At 45.1% G+C, this 25,659-nt stretch overlaps 1 protein-coding gene across 1 annotated transcript in view; it reads left to right on the forward strand.

Annotated features, from left to right (window-relative positions):
* Window positions 1–25,659, forward strand: part of elp3 (elongator acetyltransferase complex subunit 3) — a 157,986-nt gene that overhangs the window by 66,205 nt on the left and 66,122 nt on the right. The window contains exons 13-14 of the mRNA XM_085996640.1: window positions 12,273–12,500; window positions 15,170–15,251. Of these exons, the coding sequence (XP_085852766.1) occupies window positions 12,273–12,500; window positions 15,170–15,251 (310 nt within the window). The remainder of the gene's footprint in view (window positions 1–12,272; window positions 12,501–15,169; window positions 15,252–25,659) is intronic.

The raw sequence follows: 25,659 nt of genomic DNA on the forward strand, positions 1-25,659 counted from the left end.
CAGCCATGATCTTATTGAATGGCAGAGGAGGCTCGAAGGGCCGAATGGCCTACTCCTGCTCCTATTTCTTATGCTCTTATGACTACTGCTGCCATGGAGGATAAACAGCAACACAAACTGGTTGGGCCACACGGCCAGTTTCTCTGTTGGTGTTTCTATGGTCTGTTTGCCAGCACTGACATTTCATGCCATATTAGACAAACACTTATCCCCAACATACTTACACGTAAATACTTAACCCCTATCTGTAATACAGCCTTCCCCTATAATGGGAGAGTCTGAGTGTGTGGTTAATTTAATAACATGCCCCTGTAATGGGTGGGGGGGGGGGGGGTGGGGGTGGTCTGAGTCTGTGGTTAATTTAATAACCTGCCCCAGTAATGGAGTGGTCTGAGTGTGTGATTAATTTAATAACCTGCCCCAGTAATGGAGTGGTCTGAGTGTGTGGTTAATTTAATAACCCGCCCCAGTAATGGGGGGGGGGGGGGTTCTGAGTGTGTGGTTAATTTAATAACCCGCCCCAGTAATGGAGTGGTCTGGGTGTATGGTTAATTTAATAACCTGCCCCAGTGATGGAGTGGTCTGAGTGTGTGGTTAATTTAATAACCCGCCCCAGTAATGGAGTGGTCTGAGTGTGTGGTTAATTTAATAACCCGCCCCAGTGATGGCGTGGTCTGAGTGTGTGGTTAATTTAATAACCCGCCCCAGTGATGGAGTGGTCTGAGTGTGTGGTTAATTTAATAACCTGCCCCAGTAATGGAGTGGTCTGAGTGTGTGGTTAATAAGAACATAAGAAGTAGGAGCAGGAGTAGGCCATACGGCCCCTCGGGCCTGCTCCGCCATTCAATAGGATCATGGCTGATCCAAATTTAGACTCACGTCCACTTCCCTGCCCTTTCCCCGTAACCCCTAATTCCCTTATCTGCTAGGAAACTGTCTATCTCCATTTTAAATGTATTTAATGTTGCAGCTTCCGCAGCTCTCTGGGGTAGCAAATTCCATAGATTTACTACCCTCCGAGTGAAGAAGTTTCTCCTCATCTCAGTTTTGAAAGGGCAGCCCCTTATTCTTAGATTATGCCCCCTAGTTCTAGTCTCACCCATCAGTGGAAACATCCTCACCGCATCCACCCGATCAAGCCCCCTCACAATCTTGTATGTTTCGATAAGATCACCTCTCATTCTTCTGAACTCCAATGAGTAGAGTCCCAACCTACTCAACCTTTCCTCATACGTCAACCCCCTCATCTCCGGAATCAACCGAGTGAACCTTCTCTGAACCGCCTCGAGAGCAAGTATATCTTTTCTTAAATATGGAAACCAAAACTGCACGCAATATTCCAGGTGTGGCCTCACCAATACCCTGTATAACTGCAGCAAGACTTCCCTGTTTTTATACTCCATCCCCCTTGCAATAAAAGCCAAGATTCCATTGGCTTTCCTTATCACCTGCTGCACCTGCATACTAACTTTTTGTGTTTCATGCACCAGGACCCCCAGATCCCTGTGTACTGTAGCACTTTGCAGTTTCTCTCCATTTAGATAATAACTTGCTCTTTGATTTTTTCTGCCAAAGTGCATAACCTCACACTTGCCAACATTATATTGCATCTGCCAAATCTCTGCCCACTCACTTAGCCTGCCTATGTCCTTTTGCAGGTTTTTTTATGTCCTCCTCACTCGCTGCTTTCCCTCCCATCTTTGTATCGTCGGCAAACTTGGATATGTTGCACTCGGTCCCTTCCTCCAAATCGTTAATATAGATTGTAAAGAGTTCGGGTCCCAGCACTGACCCCTGCGGAACACCACTAGTTACTGATTGCCAGCCCGAGAATGAACCATTTATCCCAACTCTTTGTTTTCTGTTAGATAGCCAATCTTCCACCCATGCCAGAATATTACCCCCAATCCTGTGATTTCTTATCTTGATCAGTAATCTTTTGTGTGGAACCTTGTCAAATGCCTTTTTGGAAGTCCAAATACACTACATCCACTGGTTCCCCTTTATCCACCCTGTATGTTACATCCTCAAAGAATTCGAGCAAATTTGTCAAACATGACTTCCCCTTCATAAAACCATGCTGACTCTGTCCTATTAAATTATGTTTATCCAAATGCTCTGTTACTGTTTCCTTAATAATGGACTCCAACATTTTGCCAACCACAGATGTTAGGCTAACTGGTCTATAGTTTCCAGCTTTTGTCTACTTCCCTTCTTAAATAAGTGTGTTACATTAGCAGTTTTCCAATCTGCCAGGACCTTTCCTGAGTCCAGGGAGTTCTGGAAAATAATCACCAATGCATCCACAATCCCTACCGCCACTTCTCTCAAGACCCTAGGATGTAGGCCATCAGGTCCGGGGGATTTATCCGCCTTAAGTCCCATTATTTTACTGAGTACCATCTCCTTAGTGATTTTAATCGTGTTTAGCTCCTTCCCCCCCCCCCCCCCCCCCATTGCCCCCTGTTTGTCCAGTGTTGGGATATTTTTAGTGTCCTCTACTGTAAAGACTGATACAAAATATTTGTTCAGCGTCTTTGCCATCTCCATGTTCCCCACCACTAGTTTCCCGGTCCCATCCTCTAAGGGACCAACGTTCACTTTAGCCACCCTTTTTCTTTTTATATAGCTGTAGAAACTCTTGCTATCTGTTTTTATATTTTTTGCTAGTTTACTTTCATAATCTATCTTCCCTTTCTTAATTAATCTTTTAGTTATTGTTTGCTGGCTTTTAAATGCTTCCCAATCTTCTATCCTCCCACTAGATTTGGCTACTTTATATGCCCTTGTTTTCAGTCGGATACTATCCTTTATTACTTTACTAAGCCACGGATGGCTGTCTTTTCTTTTATTCCCCTTTTTCCTCAGTGGAATATATTTATCTTGAAAGATGTGAAATATCTCCTTGAATGTAGACCACTGCTCTTGTATCGTCTTACACTTTAATCTGTTTTCCCAGTCCACTTTAGTCAATTCTACTCTCATACCTTCATAGTCTCCTTTATTTAAGCTCAGTACGCTGGTTTGAGATCCAACTCTCTCATCCTCAAACTGAATTTGGAATTCAACCATATTATGGTCACTCATTCCAAGGGGATCCTTTACTAGGACATTTTTTATTAATCCTGTCTCATTACACAGGACCAGATCTAAGATTGCCTGCCCCCTGGTTGGTTCAGTTATATGCTGCTCAAGGAACCCGTCCCTAATACACTCTATGAACTCTTCCTCAAGGCTGCCATGCCCAATTTGATTAGTCCAGTCAATATGAAAGTTAAAATCCCCCATGATTATAGCTGTTCCCTTATTACAAGCCCCAACTATTTCCTGATTTATACTCCGACCAACAGAGTTGCAACTGTTAGGAGGCCTATAGACTATGCCCACTAGTGACTTTTTCCCCTTCTTATTCCTTATCTCCACCCAAACTATTTCACTATCCTGATCCTTTGACCCAATATCATTTCTGACTATTGCAGTGATTCCATCCTTGATTAACATAGCAACCCCACCTCCCATTCCTTCCTGTCTGTCCTTCCTAATTGTCAAATACCCTTGTATGTTTAGTTCCCAGTCATGATTATCTTGCAGCCATGTTTCCGTAATGGCCACCAGATCATACCCATGTGTAGTTATTTGTACCGTCAACTCGTCAATTTTGTTACGAATGCTGCGTGCATTCAGATAAAGAACTTTCAAATATGTTTTCTGACAATTTATTCCTGCTTTTACCCCTTTTACTACTTTACCTTTATCATTATACATTCTGTCCCTTCCTGACACGCTCTGGTTTTTAATTCCCCCACTGCTACCTTGCTCTATTGCCTTCTCCGCTGTCATTTTTATTTTTCGCTCTCTTAAAACCTCCCCCCCACTAATTAGCTTAAAGCCCTCTCTACAGCCCTAGTTATTCGATTCGCCGGGACTCTAGTCCCAGCACTGGCCAAGTGAAGTCTGTCCCAATGGAACAGCTCTCTCCTGTCCCAGTACTGATGCCAGTGTCCCAGGAAGCAAAACCCATTTCTCCCACACCAGTCTTTGAGCCACGCATTTAACTCTCTAATTTTATTTACCCTAGCCAAATTTGCACGTGGCTCAGGTAGTAATCCAGAGATTATTACCCTTGTGGTTCTGCTTTTTAATTTGGCCCCTAGCTGCTCAAACTCCCTCAGCAGAACCTCCTTCCTTGTCCTATCTATGTCGTTGGTACCAACATGGACCACGACAACTGGATCCTCCCCCTCCCACTCCAAGTTTCTCTCCAGCCCAGAGGAGATGTCCTTAACCCTGGCACCGGGCAGGCAACACAGCCTTCGGGACTCTCGCTCTCGGCTGCAAAGAACTCTATCTATCCCCCTAACAATACTATCCCCTACAACATTTCTTTTATCTCCCCCCACTTGAATGGCCTCCCGCTCCACGGTGCTGTGGCCGGGTTGCTCATCCTCCCCGCAGTCCCCGTTCCCATCCTCACAGGGAGTAAGAGCCTCAAACCTGTTGGACAAGAGCAAGGACTGCGGCTCCTCCAACACCACCTCCTGGATCCCCGTACCTGCCTCACTTCTAGTCACACCATCCTGACCCTGGCCACGGACTACATCTGAATTAATTAATGTAATTGGTGTGACTACCTCCTGATACAGAGTCCAGGTAACTCTCCCCCTCTCTGATGTGTCTCAGTGTTTGAAGCTCGGACTCCAGCTCTTCAGCACGGAGCCGGAATTCCTCGAGCAGCCAACACTTATGCAAATGTGATCACCGTGAGCATCAATGGTGTTCACCAGCTCCCACATATTGCAGCAGCAACACATCACCTGATCTCCCATTCTATGTAATTAATTAAATTTATTAATATTATTCTTAAATACCCTCTGCCCCGATTCTAGATGATGAATATCGCACCTTAGAAACTATAAACCACAGAGTTTAAGCTTAAAAAAGAGAGAAATACTCACCAACCAATCACTTACCCGCTTTCTGGTGACGTCACACTTGGATTACTTTTTACCTCTCTCCTTCCCTCTGAGTTCCAAATTTGGAGATTGGAACGCCTTACCTGGGTCTCGGGAGCCTTTATACAGCCGCTCAGCCCGCGATTCCCGCCGATTCTTAATTTAATAACCCGCCCCAGTAATGGAGTGGTCTGAGTGTGTGGTTAATTTAATAACCCGCCCCAGTAATGGGGTGGCCTGGGTGTGTGGTTAATTTAATAACCCGCCCCAGTAATGGAGTGGTCTGAGTGTGTGGTTAATTTAATAACCTGCCCCAGTAATGGAGCGGTCTGAGTGTGTGGTTAATTTAATAACCTGCCCCAGTAATGGAGTGGTCTGAGTGTGTGGTTAATTTAATAACCTGCCCCAGTAATGGAGTGGTCTGAGTGTGTGGTTAATTTAATAACCCGCCCCAGTAATGGAGTGGTCTGAGTGTGTGGTTAATTTAATAACCAGCCCCAGTAATGGGCGGGGGGGCTCTGAGTGTGTAGTTAATGTAATAACTGTTATGTTCATTAATAACTAGTCGTTTTTATTAAGAACAGCTAGCTTTTGCTCGACACTTTATTGAGCACATGTGGACTAGGTACAGTATCTGTAGAGGCCTCCATCTTGACTGCTGCCTTGTGGGTAGCCCACTCTTCTATACATACAGCACCACCTAGTGTACCATTCCAGAATGACAGTTTACTGATCATTACATCCCCCTTTGAGGTTAAACTAAATCAGTATCAATCAATATCAATCAATAACAACATAAACATCTTTAACAGTCAATACATTTTCAATGTAGTTTTCTTTGTACTCAAAGATTAAGTCTATCAGGCTTTTTTACTTCACGTGTGGATCTTCTCAGCACAGGTAAGTCTGATGTGTTTTCATGAGAGCCTGTATGTGTATTTGTGTTAGATTGTTCTGGTGGTGAGTGACAAGATTCAGTTGCGGCATTGTCATCAATTTGCTCTTCGATAGTCTCTTGTGTTTTTAGGAGGGAACGGCGGTTCCTCCTGAGAATCTGTCCTTCCTCAGTTCTAACAGTGTATGACCTTGGTCCTACTTCCTCAAGAACTGTAGCTTTCCTGTTCCATGCATCTGGATCCTCAATCCTGACAACATCATCCCTTGTCAATGGTTTCAGAGTTTTGGATGACTTGTCATAGTATGATTTCTGTTTCAGATTTAACAGTTGAAGTCTCTGTCTCAGTTCCTCACTTTGCTGTTCTTTTGCACAGCAGGGTAGCGTGGTGCGCAACTTGCGACCCATTAGTAGTTCAGCAGGTGAAGAACCACAGTCTAAAGGTGAGGCTCGGTAGCTCAGCAGGGCGAGATAAGGATCAGACTTGCTTTCTGTCGCTTTCTTCAGTAGCTGCTTGAGAACTTGAACACCTTTCTCTGCCTTACCATGCGACTGAGCATACAAAGGACTGGATGTGATGTGTTGAAAGTCATAATGTGCTGCAAACTGTTGCCACTCCTTACAGTTGAAGCACGGACCATTGTCGCTAACGGCAATCCTGGGAATTCCATGTCTGGCGAAGATGGATTTCACATGCATTATGACAAGTTGTGTGGCAGCACGGTGGCATAGTGGTTAGCACTGTTGCCTCACAGCGCCAGGGACCCGGGTTCAAATCCGGCCTCGGGTGACTGTCTGTGTGGAGTTTGCACATTCTCCCCGTGTTTGCGTGGGTTTCCTCCCACAGTCCAAAGATGTGCGGGTTAGGTTGATTGGCCATGATAAAAAAATTGGCCCTTAGTGTTAGGGGGGATTAAATACGTGGGGTTACGGGGATAGGGCTTGGGTAGGATGGCTGTCGGTGTAGGGACCGGGTGCTAGGGTTTGGATGATCAGCCATGATCTCGTTGAATGGCGGAGCAGGCTCGAAGGGCCGAATGGCCTACTCCTGCTCCTATCTTCTATGTTTCTATGACACTGCTTGCTGTGGTGCTTGAGAGCAGCGCCATCTCAGGATAGTTAGAATAGTAGTCAATCACTATTAGATAGTCTTTACCATTTAAATGAAAAAGGTCCATACCAACCTTTTGCCATGGTGCTGTTGGTATGTCAGCTACTATCATTGGTTCCTTTGCTTGTTTGTTTTGGTGTTTCTGACATGTCTCACATTTGCCTATCATGTTCTCAATGTCCTTATTTATGCCAGGCCAATAAACAGTGTCTCTTGCTCTCCTTTTGCATTTTTCAATTCCGAGGTGTCCCTCATGAATCCTTTTGAGCATGTCTTGACGTAGAGCCTGTGGAATGACTATTCTGTTCTGTCTTAGTAATAGTCCACTTGCGACACTCAATTCTGACCTTATGTGAAAATATTTTGGACAGGAACTTTTTGGCCAACCATGATGAATGTTCTCTATTACTGTTTGTAATACTATATCTTTTACTGTTTCTTCTGCTATTTGCTTTGATTTTGTGTCTGACATGGGCAGCGCAGCAGTGACCATACTCACATGCACATCCACGTCTTCTTCAGTAGAGCTCACATGACTCATTGTGGGTGCTCGGGATAGTGCATCTGCTAACACTATGTATTTCCCTGGTGTGTAGATCAGTCATAGAGTCATAGAGTTTTACAGCACAGAAAGAGGCCCTTCGGCCCATCGTGTCCGCGCCGCCCATCCACCCCTGTCCTGTCTAATCCCATTTTCCAGCATTTGGTCCATAGCCTTGTATGCAATGGCATTTCAAGTGCTCATCCAAATGCTTCTTGAATGTTGTGAGGGTTCCTGCCTCTACCACCCTTTCAGGCAGTGAGTTCCAGATTCCAACCACCCTCTGGGTGAAAAAGTTCCTCCTCAAATCCCCTCTAAATCTCCTGCCCCTTACCCTGAATCTATGCCCCCTTGTTATTGACCCCCCTACTAAGGGGAAAAGTTCCTCTTTATCTACCCTATCTATGCCCCTCATCATTTTGTACACCTCAATCAGGTCCCCCCTCAGCCTTCTTTGCTCCAAGGAAAACAACCCCAGCCTGTTTAGTCTTTCTTCATAGCTGAGGCGCTCCATCCCAGGTAACATCCTGGTGAATCTTCTCTGCACCCTCTCCAAAGCAATCACATCCTTCCTATAGTGAGGCGACCAGAACTGCACACAGTACTCCAGCTGTGGCCTCACCAGCGTTTTGTACAGCTCCATCATAACCTCCCTGCTCTTATATTCTATGCCTCGGCTAATGAAGGCAAGTATCCCATATGCCTTTTTAACCACCTTATCTACCTGTTCCGCTGCCTTCAGAGATCTATGTACATGTACACCAAGGTCCCTCTGACCCTCTGTACTTCCTAGGGTCCTACCACTCATTGTGTATTCCCTTGCCTTATTTGTCCGTCCAAAATACATCACCTCGCACTTTTCAGGGTTAAATTCCATTTGCCACTTTTCCGCCCATCTGACCAACCCGTTTATATCGTCCTGTAGCCTGAGGCTTTCCTCCTCGCAATTTACCACCCCACCAATTTTCGTGTCATCTGCAAACTTACTGATCATACCTTTTACATTCTCATCCAAATCATTTATGTAGATCACAAACAACAAGGGACCCAGCACCGATCCCTGAGGTACCCCACTGGACACAGGCTTCCAGTCGCAAAAGCATCCTTCGACCATCACCCTCTGCCTCCTGCCACTCAGCCAGTTTAGGATCCAACGCGCCAAGGCACCCTGGATCCCATGGGCTCTTACCTTCTTGACCAGTCTCCTATGCGGGACTTTGTCAAAAGCTTTACTGAAGTCCATGTAAACCACATCCACAGCATTTCCCTCATCCACCCCCCAGTTCAAAGTCATATCTTTGCAGCTTCATCATGAGTCGTTGAATCCTTGGAGACATCTCATTCAGATTTTTTTTTATGATGGCAACCAGTGGGCTGTGGTCTGTCTCAACTGTGAAGGTGGGAAGTCTATATATGTAGCCATGGAACTTTTCTAATCCAACTACCAAGCCTAGACATTTCTTTTCAATCTGGGCATATCAACACTCAGTATCAGTCATAGACCTGGAGGCATAGGCAACAGGCTTCCAATCTTCACCCTCTGCTTGTCGCAAGACCGCGCCTAGGCCATCCTTTGATGCATCCGTTGACACTTTGATTCTCTTTGTTGGGCCAAAGAAGGTGAGTACAGGTGTGGTTGTCAGCACTGTTTTGAGATTCATCCACTCTTGTTCATGTCTTTCTGTCCATGCGAACTCATTTGTTTTATGTAGCAGGTCTCGCAGACAGGTTGTCTTGGCTGACAAGTTAGGAATGAACTTTCCAATGAAGTTTATCATCCCCATGATGCGTAGCACTCCTTTTTTTGTCAGTGGGTCGGGGCATGTTGAGTATGGCGTTTACTTTTTCCATATCTGGCTCTATTCCTTTACCAGATAGATTATCTCCTAGGAAAGTGACTTCCTGGACGCCAAACTGACACTTGGCTTTGTTGAGCTTCAGTCCATTCCGGCGTATGCTCTGTAGCACTTTAGTCAGTCTCAGTGTGGAGCCCCAGATGATGATGTCATCAACATAGACCCGAACTCCTTCCAGACCTTCAATTATGTGTTCCATCGCTCTATGAAAGATTTCAGATGCAGATATTATCCCGAAAGGCATTCTGAGGAAACAATACCTGCCAAATGGTGTGTTGAAGGTACAGTATTTGGTGCTCTCTTCATCCAGTTTTAGTTGCCAAAATCCTTGTGAGGCATCGAGCTTTGTAAAGTATCTGGCACCTGACATTTCACTGGTGATTTCTTCTCGCTTGGGAATCTGGTAGTGTTCACGTTTTATGTTTGCATTTAAGTCCTTTGGATCCATGCATATTCTTAGATCATTGTTCTTTTTCTTTACACATACCATGGAGTTAACCCAGTCTGTTGGCTCTTCGACTTTCCTGATGACTCCTAGTGTGGTCATTCTGTCCAGTTCATTCTTGAGCCGGTCACGCAGGGGTGCTGGAACTCTCCGTGGAGCATGTACCACTGGCTGAGCATCCTCCTTTAGCTGGATCTTGTAAGTGAATGGTAGAACTCCAAATCCTTTGAACACATCCTGGAAATTATTTACTACAGAATCCACTGAGTCATCTGGTCTGTTTATGGCACAGTTTATACGGTATACTCTCTTGACCAGTTCTAAGTCCTCACAAGCTTTGTCACCCAGTAGTGAATCAAGTCCTTCAGCCACAACAGAAAACATGAGATGATGCACTTTGTCTTTGACTGTCACTTTAAGTCTGCATACACCTAAGCTATCTATTTTCTGTCCATTATAGTCCTTCAGTAGTACTGACTTTTTCTGTATTTTGGGCTTTTCTTTCATATTTTTAATGTCACTCATACTGATTAAGTTTGCTTTTGCCCCAGTGTCTAGTTTCAATGTAACTAATGCTCCATTTACCTGCAGTGGGATCATCCATTTGTCCTCTTTTACTGCATTAATTTTATGTTCAGCAGTGTCCATATCTGAGGGCTGCACATTTTCTGTATCCTTTTTGTCATTGTCACATGACACCATTCGTACAAAAAATGTCTCACTTAAATCAGTGTCCTCAATTACATTAACTCGTTGCCCTTTCTTAGTTTTTACTTTTGAAAAGCATTGTTTGGCAAAGTGATTCTTTCCATGACATTTTGTGCACATTTTTCCAAACGCTGGACATTGTTTTAACTGGTGTTTGTAACCACAGCGTTTACAATTAAAAATTCCTTCCTCCGATTGCTTTTCACTTCTGTTCTGCCCATGTTTCTTCCCTTTGTAGGACACAGCACCGACAGCAGCACTTACTACAATCGCATCATTATTGATTTCACTGAAAGTCTTCGCATGCTTTCGAGCTAGCTCATTGGCTTGGCATATTTTCACAGCATTTTCCAATGTCAGTTCGGTTTCTCTCAACAGACGTTCCCTGACCTTTTTATCATGGATACCAAACACAATTTGGTCACGAATCATGGATGCTTTCAGCTCAGAGAAATTACATGTCTGTGCTTTCAGTTTCAGATCAGTCACAAAGCTATCAAAAGTCTCATTTTGCCAAAATCCTTGTCGGGGGGGGGGTCTGGTGGGGGTCCGGGGTCAGGGGGGGTCCGAGGTCAGGGGGGAGAAAAGAATATCGGACGGGCCGCGGGTCGGGTCGGGAGAAAAGAATATCGGACGGGTCGGGTCGGGGTGGGGGGAGAAAAGAATATCGGTCGGGTCGGGGGGGAGAAAAGAATATCGGACGGGCTGCTGCAGCTATCGGACCGGCCGCTGTATTGTTGGGTTCACTCTCCCGGTACCTCCTTCACACTGCCCGGCTTGGCCTGCAATCTCCTACCCAGGAGGGAACTCTGTGACCCTCTGCCCTGCTCAGCGTAAGTCGTGCGCCACTCTGGTCATATCGTGTGCACGACTTACGCTGAACGAAAAAACTTTCGGTTTTTAGAGGTTTTTGGAAGTTCGGATAACGGATAGTCTACCTGTACTTAGTTTTACAGGTAAGTGGGCTTTTAGTACAATTTAGAAAAATTTTTCCACAGGTTTATTATTTTTAAAGAATTTACAGTAAGGTAAGTTTAGTTTTAGACCCTATTTTTTTAAAATTTATTTTTTTCAAAAAATTGATTAATTGTTTAAAACATTTTTAAAAACTTATTTATAGTTAATATAATCAGTGGGATGTTTTTTAAAATTTTATTTAAAGTTTAAGTAGTGTTTTGGCAGCCCATACTTTTCATGAGTTTGACAGTTCTTACTGTCAAACTCATGAATGAGTTTCCCCTCCCCTGATTGGCTGCGCAGTGCTCACCTGATCCCAGCCGGCACATCGCACTAACTACGCCGCTGGATCAGGTAAGCACATCGCGCCGACATCTGAACCAGGCCAGTGACAGGAAATGCAAGCAGGCCCGGGCTTCAGATGTCGGCGCGCAGGGTGAGTGCACATCGGGGGCTTGCACGCGCGGCAAGCTCCCGATCCTAATTTCAGGGCCGATAACTAGTTGTTTTTATTAAGAACAGCTAGCTTTTGCTAGACACTTTATTGAGCACATGTGGACTAGGTACAGTATCTGTAGAGACCTCCATCTTGACTGCTGCCTTGTGGGTAGCCTGGTGCATCGTGGGTAGCCCACTCTTATATACATACAGCACCACCTAGTGTACCATTCCAGAATGACAGGTTACTGATCATTACAATAACCTGCCCCTGTAATTGGGGGGGGGGCGGGGTGGCTCTGAGTGTGTAGTTAATGTAATAACCTGCCCCAGTAATGGAGTGGTCTGAGTGTGTGGTTAATTTCTCAGGTGGAACTGGTGAGGAGAGACTATGTCGCGAATGACGGCTGGGAAACGTTCTTGTCCTATGAAGATCCCGAGCAGGACATTCTGATCGGGTTACTCCGCCTGCGGAAGTGCTCAGAGGAAACTTTCAGAGCGGAGTTAAAGGGAGGAGTCTCTATCGTGCGAGAGCTCCATGTATATGGCAGTGTGGTACCTGTTAGCGCACGGGATCCGTCCAAGTTCCAGCATCAGGTAAGGATCAAGAATTTGAGCATTTTAATTGCACAGGACTGTGTACCAACACGGGTATCTTTCCATAAAGATTGCTGTTGCAGAAAGTGGTCATTAATTTTAACCTCCATTTGTTGACCCTCTACTGAATGCTGGGAGTTTTACTGTGACAGTGAAATGGTCAACCATCTATCCCACCTGAGGATCGATCGCAGGCCAATGGAGGGCCCCATTTACCATGATGCTAAGAGGCACTGAAAAGCCCCTATCTGTAATACAGACTGCTTTACACCTTGTAAAAGCGTCATCATTCTGAAGCTACATAAAATTTACAGCACAGAAACAGGCCATTCAGCCCAACTGATCTGTGCCAGCGTTTATCCTCCACACAAACCTCCTCCCACCCTACTTTATCTCACCCTATTAGCATATCCTTCTATTCCTTTCTCCCTCATGTATTTATGCAGCTTCCCTTTAATTGCATCTATACTATTCACCTTAACTACTCCCTGTGGTAGCCTACTCTCTGCGTATAGAAGTTTCTCCTGAATTCCCTATTGAATTTATTAGTGACTATCTTATAGTCATAGCCCCTAGTTCTGGTCCCCTCACAAGTTTTAATCTCATGCCTTTGGAATCCTGATGAAATACTTCCATGGCCACAGAGCTCCGACCTGCTTGTGCACAAACTTTTTTCCACACAAGGTTAAAGTACAGCAACTAACAGTGACCGCCCAGTTATTGAGGCAGGCAGTGGCATTGACATTTTAGGAAAACCAATGGGCAGACAGAGTACAAGGTGGACTGACCACACCTCATTCATTCAGATTCAGAAAGGTAGCATGTTTTTGTATATCTCACTCTAGAAAATGTTTGCAAACTGTCTCAAATCTTTTTGTTACATTTCTCCCTCTGATGTCTAATTGTTAGTTGATAGGGCAGACAGGACACATGAAGTCAGCTCTTGCATTGCTGACTGACTCATAAAAATTCAAACCTAACATCTGCCTGTTGTCCACCTTTTTAAAGTATGCTTGTTATATTTGGCCAACTTTCTAACCTCCGTCTGTTACTGAATATAAAAAATAATCTGTTAATGCAAGGCAGCTGTACATGGGGCTTAACAAGTCCAGTCAGAATTGCACAGGTGTGAATCTTTTCCATTTAACTCACTGACCTCATTGGGTATATTTACTGCTGGTGGTAACATTTAACAAAAAGTAAATCAGCCAGTGATCAGTGCCAACTCTGGGAAGACCCTTCCTGTGTGTATAAAGGAAAATACTTTCACTCAACTGTCATTTGTTTATATCAATAGTTTTTAGTTAAAACAATCCATTCACTTTTTTAACTTTTGTGAAGATATGAAAGAAATAATAAAATATAATTCTCGCATTACTCATAACCCTTGTATCAGGTTAAGCTGTGGGATGTGGTGTGTTCTATATGTGTTGCATTCAAGTACATTGGAGCCTGTAATGTGGATTTCAGTGTTTTGAAATTAGGATTTCGATGGTTACAAAGTGGGGATGAGTCTCCGATTGGTTGCCCTGTTCCACCAAGGACTTTGACACGTTCCCTGACTGCTCTACTGCTGTTCCTGTGTTCCATTGTTCCCTCTTCTCCACTAGGGACAGAGGTGTGCACACACAATCAGATCAGTTCATTTGACTTCATCCCTTCTGTCTCCCATTACATCATCTAATAGTTTATTAAATGAGTCCAATATCCTGGCCTCAACCACCCTTCCTGACAACCAGTTTCAGCTGTTGATAACTCTAGAAAAATACTCCCTGGCATCGGTTCGACACCTGCTTTTCACAGCCCTGAGGATGTTCCATCTAATCCTGCTGTTTTGTAAAAGTATTGTTATGGATCTACTTTCTGTATCCCGTTAAGTAACTTGCGTACCTCGCCATCTCTTGCGTCTCTTGAAAAAAATAAAGAAAGATCTTGCATTCATAAAGCGATCTTTCACAACCTCCAGTACATTTGAAGTGCAATCACTGTTGTAATGTGGGAAATGTGGCAGACAATTTGTGCACAGGCTGCCACACTTCCCATATTACAGCAGTGACTGCACTTCAAAAGTACTCCAATTGCACTGGTTTCATTGTCCATTCCCATTTGTGAAACACCTTGGGATGTTTATTTACATTAACAACACTATACAAATGCAAGTTATTGATTGTAATGAAAGGGCTGGTGAGTAAAGAAACTGACTTGAGTTGCACTGTAGGATTAAAATGGCAATGATTTGGTGTCGGATGTTGCATTATGAAGAGCCTTTTATCCTAACTAAAATACACCCTGCATTTAAAACAAGGTATCCTGTCGTTCGAAATGAGGAATCTGCTGATTTAGTATGAGCAGATACCATGAGAGATCCACTGTGTTTGTGCGGACATGGAATCTCCGGCCAGAAACAGTGGGGGATGTAGAATCCAGAATAGCTTTTAAAAGGGAGTGGATAAATGTTTGTAAAATAAAAATGTAAAAGGGTGTTGGGAAAGGACTGGAGAACTGGGACTAAGTGGATATTTCCTTCAGAGAGTTGGCACAGGTGCGATGGGCTGAATGGTCTCCTATGCTGTAAGATTCTATGATTCCAAGCTCTCCTAGTTCAGTTCTTGCTTATCTAGAGTTTCTGCTTTTGTTCCTCAGCCTTGTTGATTTTCCATGTTTTCCAGGGTTTTGGAATGCTTTTAATGGAGGAGGCTGAACGGATTGCTCAGGAAGAGCACGGGTCGTCCAAAATTGCAGTAATTTCAGGTAATGGCCACATTCAGTCCGCGAAATGGACTACTGGCACATTTGATATAACTAACGGTTCAAAAATAACAGGGATTTCAGATCTGTGTAAAGCTTGCTCTCTCGCTTTCCAGCACAAACTTTAGTTGTAGTGTGTTTTATTAATTCTTTGTCTACAAGTAGTTCTAGTTGAAGGAGCATTGATCTGTGCAATTAGTAGAGAATAAAAGAAAGGTGTAAAGAATTTGGATGATGATTTAAGCACGGCCTGTAACACACTCCAAAACGCAACTTATTGTTACTTTATTATTACGTACAATGTTTATCAACCACATGTATAATTTAAATCTTTGTTTGGTGACGTGCTTTTGGAAGTTGGGGCAGGGGGAGTGAGTGATAAACAAAAGAGTGCTCTTTCATAGCTCATGAACAGGAGGAGGCCATTCAGCCCCTCAAACCTGTTTCACCATTCAATTAGATCATGGCTGATTTCTTTCTTAACTCCATCTACCTGTCTTGTGTTCCGTAACTCTTGATACTCTTGCCGAACAAAAATCTATCCATCTCAGTTTTGAAAGCTCCAATTGACCCCCGGCCTCAGCAGCTTTTTGGGGGAGTTTTCCAGATTTTCACTGCCCTTTGTGTGAAGAAGCAGCTTGTGACATAGACGTCTCTGGTGGATTATAACAGACCTGTCCAGACCACAAAACACCCTCTTTTGTTAGGTTCTAACACTCCTGTACAATAACTCATCATTTGCTTTGTTTTACTGTTATAATGCCTTGTATACAATGCTCCATACGTTTCCACTACTTGTTTATAGCACTTCTAACGCACTGTTTTTAATTTGTCCTTGGGAGATGGGCGACACTGGCAAGACAGCACTTACTGTCCATCCCTGGCAGCCCTGAGTGCATTAAGAATCAACTACATAGGGCAGAACTGGAGTCATGTGGAGCAGACCAGGTGGGGGTCATTAGACAAGCCATTGGGTTTTTTACAACATTCCCGCAGCTTTATACTGGGTTCTAACACCAAACAAACATTTGTTTTCATCTGCAGCACAGCACAAGACAATTAAACTTAATGCTGTACATGGGTGAGTGTCCTGAATGCCTCAGTGTGTGCGAGATTGGAATGAGTGCCCCTGCTGGGCTGCCCTGCATCATGATCATGTGAAAGCAGTTGGTCTGAGTGCACTTGGGAACACTGCTTCCAACATCCAGCAATGACATCTGTTGCGCGGGTTCATTAACCCGATTACAAATTTGTATTTGTACTGTCATTACATTCTGAAAGTGGTATCATCGAGGAACCGGCTGCTCCGTAAATTATAAAAGGCCAAGGAGACCGGTAGTGAGCACACTGCACATTGAGAGATGATGGCGATCTCATTGTACTTTCATAAACAGCAGTGTAAAGGATATTATAGCTCTAACGGGAGAGAAGGAGAGCAGATTAGACTAATTTGTGGGTTTTTGTTGCTGATTATAGCCCAGCGCTATTTGCATTTGACTAAATATAACGCAGTTCTCATAAAGGCGTGTGTGTCATTATGCCAGTGAAGGAAGTGATTGCGGAGAAAGGCAGTTTTCTTGTGCCCAGATATATCTGTGAATTGTCTCCACTGTTTTATTTTTAGAATCATAGAATCTTGCAGCACAGAAGGAGGCCATTCAGCCCATCGTGCCTGTGCAGGCTCTCTGAAAGAGCTGTTCAATTAGTCCCACTCCCCTGCTCTTTCCCATAGCCCTGCAAATATTTATTTTTGAAGTATATATCTAATTCCCTTTTGAAAGTAACTATTGAATCTGCTTCCACCACCCTTTCAGGCAATGCATTCCAGATCATCATAACCTCTGGTTCTTTTGCCAATTACCTCAAATCTGTGTCCTCTGGTTACTGACCATTCTGCCACTGGAAACCGTTTCTCCTTATTTACTCTTATCAAAACCGTTCATAATTGTGAGCATCTCTATTAAATCTCCCCTTAACCTTCTCTGCTCTAAGGGGAACAATCCCAGCTTCTCCAGTCTCTTCACATAACATCATCCCTGGTACCATTCTAGTAAATCTCCTCTGCACCCTCGCCAAGGCCTTGACACCCTTCCTAAAGTGTGGTTCTCAGAATTGGACGCAATTGCCTTTGATACCATTGTCTGGAAAGGAAAAGGAGAGTCAAGAGAAAATGTTAAGTCTTTTTCTTAATGTTGGCATGGTCTTTGTATCAGTCATTAACTCCAGTAGTGCATTCCACAGCCTCACAACCCTCTGTAATAAGTTTCTCCTGCTCTCTGTCCTAAATCTTATATATTTAATCTTGTATCTAGGTCCCCATGTTCTAGACTCCATAAATCACTGGAAACCGTCTGTTTCTATCTATTCTGTCCCATCTCTTTATAACTTTACACCCCTCCATCAAATCACCCTGTAATCTCTATCCTAAAACAGCTCCAATTTTTTCCTTGTCTTTCCTTGTACAGGAAACTTTTTATTATCTGGCACCAACGGGACCGGCGTGGTGCCGGTTTATCAAAAAGTCCGGATTACAGAGAGGTATAGTTTAGAAGGTACAAGAGCTCCATACACAGCAATAAATCCAGGCTTCCCTGTTGCTTAGCAACATATACAGGAACTCCGGCCACAGACCAAGCGTCCCTGTTGCTTAGCAACAAGTGCACGAACCCCAGTAACACAGCCACAGATCCAGGAACTGTCACTAATATGAAGTAAAACTTACCTGAACCTACTCCTGAATTTTGCCGGTTAACAGAGAGTTTCCTGTATTTGTATTCCCTCATACCAGGCAGCATCCCAGTGAATCCGCACTAAACTCACTTTATTGCTTCAATATCCTTCCCATAGTGTGGGTCCCAAAACTGCGCACACAACTCCAACTATGGTCTTACTAAGGTTTGACATAGACCTTTTCCCCATCATCAGGACCAGGCATTCTCAGGTCAGATACAGTACAGGGGTCAGAGACACTGTGCAGGGTCAATCGCCCCCTACACTGCTATGGTTTAAGTACTTTAACCCCAGTCTCGGGAAGAAACCCCCATCCTACCAGAGTCGGCTCTTCGTATACGGGCTGCCTATAATCTGAGTGGGATTACCAATGTAATCCTCCCCTTCTCACCATCTGCTGCCGCCCTGCCATGCTCTGCTATCTACCTCACGGGTGCAGTAGAGATTGCGTCAGACTTCAAAGTTACGGGAGCACATTTTATTGTAATTTGGATTCTGTGTTTGTGAGCAGTGCATTAATTTTGCACATTAATCGGGTCACATTGTCCGCATGCCCGATACGAGACTCCCAAAATAAGCGCTCTACTCGGAACTCCGACACGGCAAGAGAGCCCCAGGTGGGCAGAGGAAACGCTTCAAGGACACCCTCGAAGCCTCCTTGAAAAAGTGTAACATCCCCACCGACACCTGGGAATCCCTGGCCCAAGACCACATAAAGTGGAGGAGGAGCATCCGGGAAGGCACAGAACACCTTGAGTCTCTTCGCCGGGAGCAAGCGGAAGCTTAGCGCAAGGAGCGCACGTCAACCCAAGCACCCCACACACCCACCCCTTCAACCACCGTCTGCCCCACCTGTGACTGTAGGTCCCGCATTGGACTCATCAGTCACCTGAGAACTTATTTTTGATGTGGAAGCAAGTCATCCTCGGTTCCGAGGGACTGCCTAAGAGAAGAGAATTTTGCACCCTGGAAGAGTGAGTGATTCCTGCTGGACTGAGGACAGGTTCTGGTAGAAGAGATGTCGCTAATTACTTGAATGATTGTGTAATAAATTCTATTTAGTAGTCACACATGAGAACAAAAACCTATCTCCGTTCTATATTTGTGGTGCAAAGCTCAGTAAGAAATGTTTACTGCTTCCGATGGGGGTGATGGATAGATAGCCATAGGGTGAAAGTCGTCCATCAAGCCTCTTTGGGACCTTTCCACTCCACGATCGCCCCCGCGCACCACCCGCACGCGCCACACAGTGACAGTGCAGTAATGTGAATGGGGCAGCACTGCTGGGGAGTGTGAAACTACCTCAGGACACGGTGTGTCTGCTCCCGCAGCAGATTAAACACTGGCTCCGGCAGCACCAGCTATTCAACTGTGGCTGTGGGTCAGCCAGACACTCGGCTCACCACACAGACCCAGCCAATCCTGCTGCACTGGGGGCTGTGGCGCACTGACAGCAGAAAATCCAGAATGACTTCTGGTTCAAGCGACAGTGGAGACCGTTTGTCAGATTCAGTCTTGTTCTCTCGCTTCCTCCCCAATCTGTCCTCACAGGCACAGAATTTTGATCACAGGCTGACATAGAGCAGATTGCGGCTATTTACTGGGGAAAGCTGCCCGTGTACAGGCACTGGAAGGGAAACAAAGCAGTCAGTCGATCGGAAATGACAGGGGAAATAATCAAATTTGAGACTGTTTTCTGGAACAATATGTTCTTGAACCAACAAGAGAACAGGCCATTATAGATTTAGCGATGAGTAATGAGCCTGAATTAGTCTAACGGTAAGGGAACACCTAGCTAACCGTGACCATAATATGATAGAATTCGATATTAGGTTTGTGAGGGAGAAGGGTGAGTCACAAACCAAGGTTTTAAATTTAGGTAAGACTGATATTGGAGGGATGATGCAGAAATTGATGACAAGACTGGGCAGAACTATTAACAGATAAAACTACAGATGAACAGTGGGAGGTGTTCAAAGAAGTATTTGGTAGAATAAAAGACCTGTACATATCCCTAAAGGGCAAGAGATCTAATTGTGTAATAAAATAACCTTGATCAACAAGAGATAGTATAAAACTAAAAGAAAGGCCTTACGCAACTACAAAGAGCAGTAGAGATCCCACAGACTGGGAGAGATATAAAGAGCAGCAAAGGGTTGCAAAGAAAGTAGTAGGAGCTGCAAAAAGGGAATACGAGAAAAAGCTTGCGAGGGATGTCAAGGAGAACACTAAAGGGTTTTACAAGTGTATTAAATGAAAGAGGATGACTAAGAGTAATGTGGCCCCTTAAGAATAGGCGCAGGTGATATCTTAATTGAAAATCAGGAAATGGCAGACTTGCTAAATACTTACTTTCATAGATTGTACAGCACAGTCATCGAGTCTGCGCCAGCTCTTTCAAAGAGCAATCTAGTTAGTCCCACTCCCCTACTCTTTCCCCATATCCCTGCAATTTTTTCTCCCAAGTATTTATCCAATTCCCTTTTTGAAAGCTACTATTGAATCTGTATTCACCACCCGATCAGGTAGTGCATTCCAAATCCTAACCACTCGGTGCGTAAAAAAAAGGTTTTCCTCATGTCGCCTCTGGTTCATTTGCCAATCACCTTAAATCTGTGCCCTCTCTATGGACCCTTTGTATTAGTCTTCACAGAGGATGAGGATCAAGTACCAGAGATATAAGGATCAAGTACCAGAGATATAAGGAAAACTAAAAATAAATCGAGGGGAGGAAATACTGAATCTAACAAGCTAGACAAATCTCCAGGACCTTTTGGATTTCACCCCACAGTATTAAAAGAAGTAGGTGACAGCAGTACTGTCTGCACTTAAAGTTGATAAGTCACCAGGACTGGATGGGATGCATCCTAAGATGCTGAGGGAGGCTAAGGAGGAAATTGCAGAGGTACTAGCCATAATCTTCCAATCCTCCTTAGATACAGGGGTGGTGCCAGAGGACAGGAGAATTGCAAATGTTACACTCTTGTTCAAAAAAGGGTGTAAGGATAAACCCAGCAACTACAGGCCAGTCAGTTTAACCTCGGTAGTGGGGAAGCTTTTAGAACTGATAATCCGGGACAAAGTTAACAGTCACTTGGACAAGTATGGATTAATTAAGGAACACCAGCATGGATTTGTTAAAGGCAAATCATGTTTAACTAATACAAAAAGAAAATACTGCAGATGCTGGAAATCTGAAATAAAAACAGAAAATGCTGGAGATACTCAGCAGGTCAGGCAGCATTGGTGAAGAGAGAAACAGAGTTAACGTTTCAGGTTGATGATCTTTCGTCAGAACTGGAAAAAAGCAGGAAATGGAACAGATTTTTAAGCAAGTGTAGGGACTGGGAGAGGGGATGAAAGAACAACAGGGAAGGTCTGTGATAGGATAAAAGGCAGGAGAGGTTAAGAGACATTAAAAGATATTCAAGGAAAAAGGAGATGGTAATGGGACAGGTTATGGGACAGGTTAAGAAACAAAGGATGGCTCTAGATGAAGTGTAAATTGCGCTGGCAGAATGAAAGACGGCTGCCATGTGGGAGAGAAGAAAAAAAGACAGACAAAAAGTGTGGATAACAAATATATATATGATAGGGGCCGAGGTTATCATCTGAAATTGTTGAACTCTTATGTTGAGTCCAGAAGGCTGTAAAGTGCCTAATCGAAAGATGAGGTGCTGTTCTGACGACAGGTCATCGACCTGAAATGTTAACTCTGTTTCTCTCTTCACAGATGCTGCCTGACCTGCTGAGTATCTCCAGCATTTTCTGTTTTTATTTCATGTTTAACTAATTTGATTGAGTGTTTTAATGAAGTAACAGGGGGTTGATGAGGGCAATGTGGTTGATGTGTATATGGATTTCCAAAAGGCATTTGATAAAGTGCCACATAATAGGCTTACCAGCAAAGTTGAAGCCCGTGGAATAAAAGGAACAGTGGCAGCATGGATACAGAATTGGCTAAGTGACAGGAAACAGAGAGTAGTGGTGAATGGTTGTTTTTCAGACTGGAGGAAGGTATACAGTGGTGTTCCCCAGGGGTCGGTACTAGGACCACTGGACTTGGACTTGGGAGTGCAAGGTACAATTTCAAAATTTGCAGATGACACAAAACTTGGAAGTATAGTGAACAGTGAGAAGGAAATAGATAGACTTCAAGAAGACATAGACAGGCTGGTGAAATGGGCGGACATGTAGCAGATGAAATTTAACGCAGAAAAGTGCGAAGTGATACATTTGGTAGGAAGAATGAGAGGCAATATAAACTAAAGGGTACAATTCTAAAGGTGGTGCATCAACAGAGACCTGGGGGTATATGTGCACAAATCGTTGAAGGTGGCAGGGCAGGTTGAGAAAGCAGTTAAAAAAAGCTTACGGGATACTGGGCTTCATAAATAAAGGTACAGAGTACAAAAGCAAGGAAGTTATGATGAACCTTTATAAAACACTGGTTCGGCCTCAACTGGAGTACTGTGTCCAATTCTGGGCATCGCACTTTAGGAAGGATGTGAAGGCCTTCGAGAGGGTGCAAAAAGATTTATGAGAATGATTCCAAAGATGAGGAACTTCAGTTATGTGGCTAGACTAGAGAAGCTGGGGTTGTTCTCCTTAGATCAGAGAAGGTTGAGAGGCAATTTGATAGAAGTATTCAAAATCATGAGGGGCCTAGACAGAGTAGATAGAGGGAAACTGTTCCCATTGGCGGAAGGGTCGAGAGCCAGAGAACACAGATTTAAGGTGATTGACAAAAGAGCCAAAGGCGACATGAGGAAAATCTTTTTTACGCAGCGAGTGGTTAGGATCTGGAATGCACTGCCTGAAAGGGTGGTGGAGGCAGATTCAATCACGGCTTTCAAAAGGGAATTGGATAAGTACCCGAAGGGAAAAAAATTGCAGGGCTATGGGGAATGGGCGGGGGAGTGGGACTAGCTTAAGTGCTCTTGCAGTAAGCCGGCACTGGCTCGACAGGTCGAATGGCCTCCTTCTGTGCTGTAACCATTGTATGATTCTATGAAATTGTTGATGCTCTAGTCATAGGCCGGAATTTTCTGGAGGAAGGCGGGTTTGGGGCGGGGGGCTCCATTGTGGTCGAGAAACCCAGGAGGCCGGATTTACCACCGACCCCGCCAACTCTCTTCCCCCCCCTCCCCCCAGTCCCCTCTCCCCCGATCCTCTGCCCGGCCCCCGATCCTCTCTTTCCCCCCCCCCCCCCCCTCCCTCGACCGATCCCTCTTTCCCCCCCCCCCCCCCCACCGATCCCTCTTTCCCCCTCCCCCCAATCCCGTTCTCTCTCCCCAGATCTTCTCTCCCTCCGATCCTCTGCCCGGCCCCCGATCCTCTCTTTCCCCCCGATCCCCTGGGCAGAGGATCGGAGGGAGAGGGGACTGGGGATCGGGGGGGGGGGGGGAAGAGAGGATCGGGGGCCGGGCAAAGGATCGGGAGGAAAGGACTGGGGATCGGGGGGGGGGGAAGAGAGGATCGGGGGCCGGGCAGAGGATCAGAGGGAGCGAAGATCAGGGGAGAGAGAACGGGATCGGGGGGAGGGGGTGGGAAGAGGGATCGTGGGGCGGGGGGGGTGGGGAGAGAGCAGGGCCTGATTTGCATGTGAGGCCTCAGTTTCCCGCCCACAGCCAGCCAGATTGAAAGGCTGGCTGCAGGTGGGTAGGCCTTTGAATGGACAGTGAAAGGAGGGAGGGGTTGCGTGAGGGCAGGGCCGTTAAAAGAATCTGGGGGGGGGTGGGAAGGGAAGGGGAAGAGAGGATCGGGGGCCAGGCAGAGGATCGGCGGGAGAGGGGACTGGGGATCGGGGAGAGGATCGGGGGCTGGGCAGAGGATCGAGGGAGAGGGGGGAAGAGAGAACTGGGGGCCAGGCAGAGCATCGGGAGAGGACTGGGGATCAGGAGTCGGGGAAAGGATCGGGCAGATGGTCGGTGAGTGGGGGAAAGAGAAGATCGGGGCCAGCCACCGGAGGGTTGTGGTTGACCTCAGCATCATCATTTGGGGGGGTGATCGAAGGCTGCGGAGGGTGGGCTAGGCGGGGACCGTGGATCCAGAAGGTAGGTATAAAGGCACTTACCTCCTGGATGCAGCGGTCCCCGTCTTGCTTTAATTGCCGGGTTTCACGAATTGTGTGAAACCTGTCCATCTGCAGTTAAAAACAAAATGGAGCTTAAAAAATAGGCTTCCAGCCTAATTATAATATTTAAATTAATGTTCCGCCCCATGGGAGCAGGTTGGTCGCCCGCCCCTCATCCCGCCTCCGTTAAAACCGGAAGTGGGCGGGTTGGAGGAGGGATCAGGTCGGGAATCCCACTTTTAACAATTTCCCTTGGATTGGAAAATTGCCAATGTCACTCCATTATTTAAGAAGGGTAGGAAAGATAAACTAGGAAATTTATAGGCCTATTAGTCTAACGTTTGTTGTGGAGAAATTAACAATGCTATAAGGGCTAGAGTGACTGAGCATTTGAACAAATATAACCTGATCAAAGAGAGTCAGTGTGGATTAGTAAAGGGTGAGTCATGTCTAGTGAACTTAGTTGAATTTTTTGAGGAGGCAACTAATGTGGTGGTATGGGAGTGTCTATGAATGTTATTTATATGGGGAGAAAGAGTCGGACAAAGAACAAAACCAAAGTGTGTGCGAACATTCAGAGTGGGAGAGGAAGAGACGGATGAGAAGAGTTTGAGATGAGAATTGCAGCAGTCAGAGCAACAGAGACACATTTTATTTTCATTTTTGTCCACGAGCAACACCGGAGGAGATCAGATAGTTTGTAAACTTTTTAAAAAACTTTTAATGGGGTTGCTGATGGTGAGACTCTTTTTGGAGTCCCTTCTGACACGGTTTTGATCTCAGATTCTGTTGAATACAATCTCAAGTCAAGCTTCAAATGTCATGTCCTGTCCTGTGCCTCCTACAAGTACCATTCATGGAGAGTGCTATTCTAGTGTGCTACACTCAAGGCTTTTAAATAATTAATTGTTCCCATCTACTGCACTGCCCTCTTCAATAACTGCACTTGTACATATCACACAAAATACATGCTTCACTCATTTCAGTGCTTTTTCATCCTTTGCTATATATTCTGAACAATCATGGGAGTGTCAGCCTGGATTTTGTGCTCAAGTCTCTGGAGTGGGGCTTGAACCCACAACCTTCTAACTCAGAGGTGCAAGTGCTACCACTGAAGACATGGCTGATGCCTAAAGGAAGATGCCCAAATACCGTGCTGTACCTGGCCTCCAGCCTGACCATCTCAATGCTGCATCCTCTCTCTCGATAGCTGCCTCCTACATTGGAATCAGTTTGCAATTTAGCAGGACCATTCTCTTCTCTCCCTTCTGTTGTGTGTCAGCTTCTCCTGCAGGAAATGTGGCAATGGGTTAGTGTGTGCCCTACTGAAGGGTTTTGAAGATGTGTGAGGCAGCCTGCTGAGATGAAGAAGAAGCTGGTGTGGTCAAGCGGGGGAAGTTGTGAGGTGTGTGTCAGCAGAAGGGGATGGAGCGAAGTGTCCCATTGTGATTGGAGGAGAGGCACGGGAAGCGGAGGAGGGAAGGATTGCCAGTGCTGGGGCTATAGTAGGGTGGTGCAGGTATGTGTGGCGCATAAGGGATATGTGAAGAGTCTTACCTTGGTACTCCTGGTGAGGTCATTAAATTTCTTCCTGCACTGCAGCCA

This window comes from Somniosus microcephalus, chromosome 9, assembly GCF_052327205.1.
Source record: "Somniosus microcephalus isolate GS21.2 chromosome 9, FLI_Smic_1.0, whole genome shotgun sequence".
Classification (NCBI taxonomy): Eukaryota; Metazoa; Chordata; class Chondrichthyes; order Squaliformes; family Somniosidae; genus Somniosus; species Somniosus microcephalus.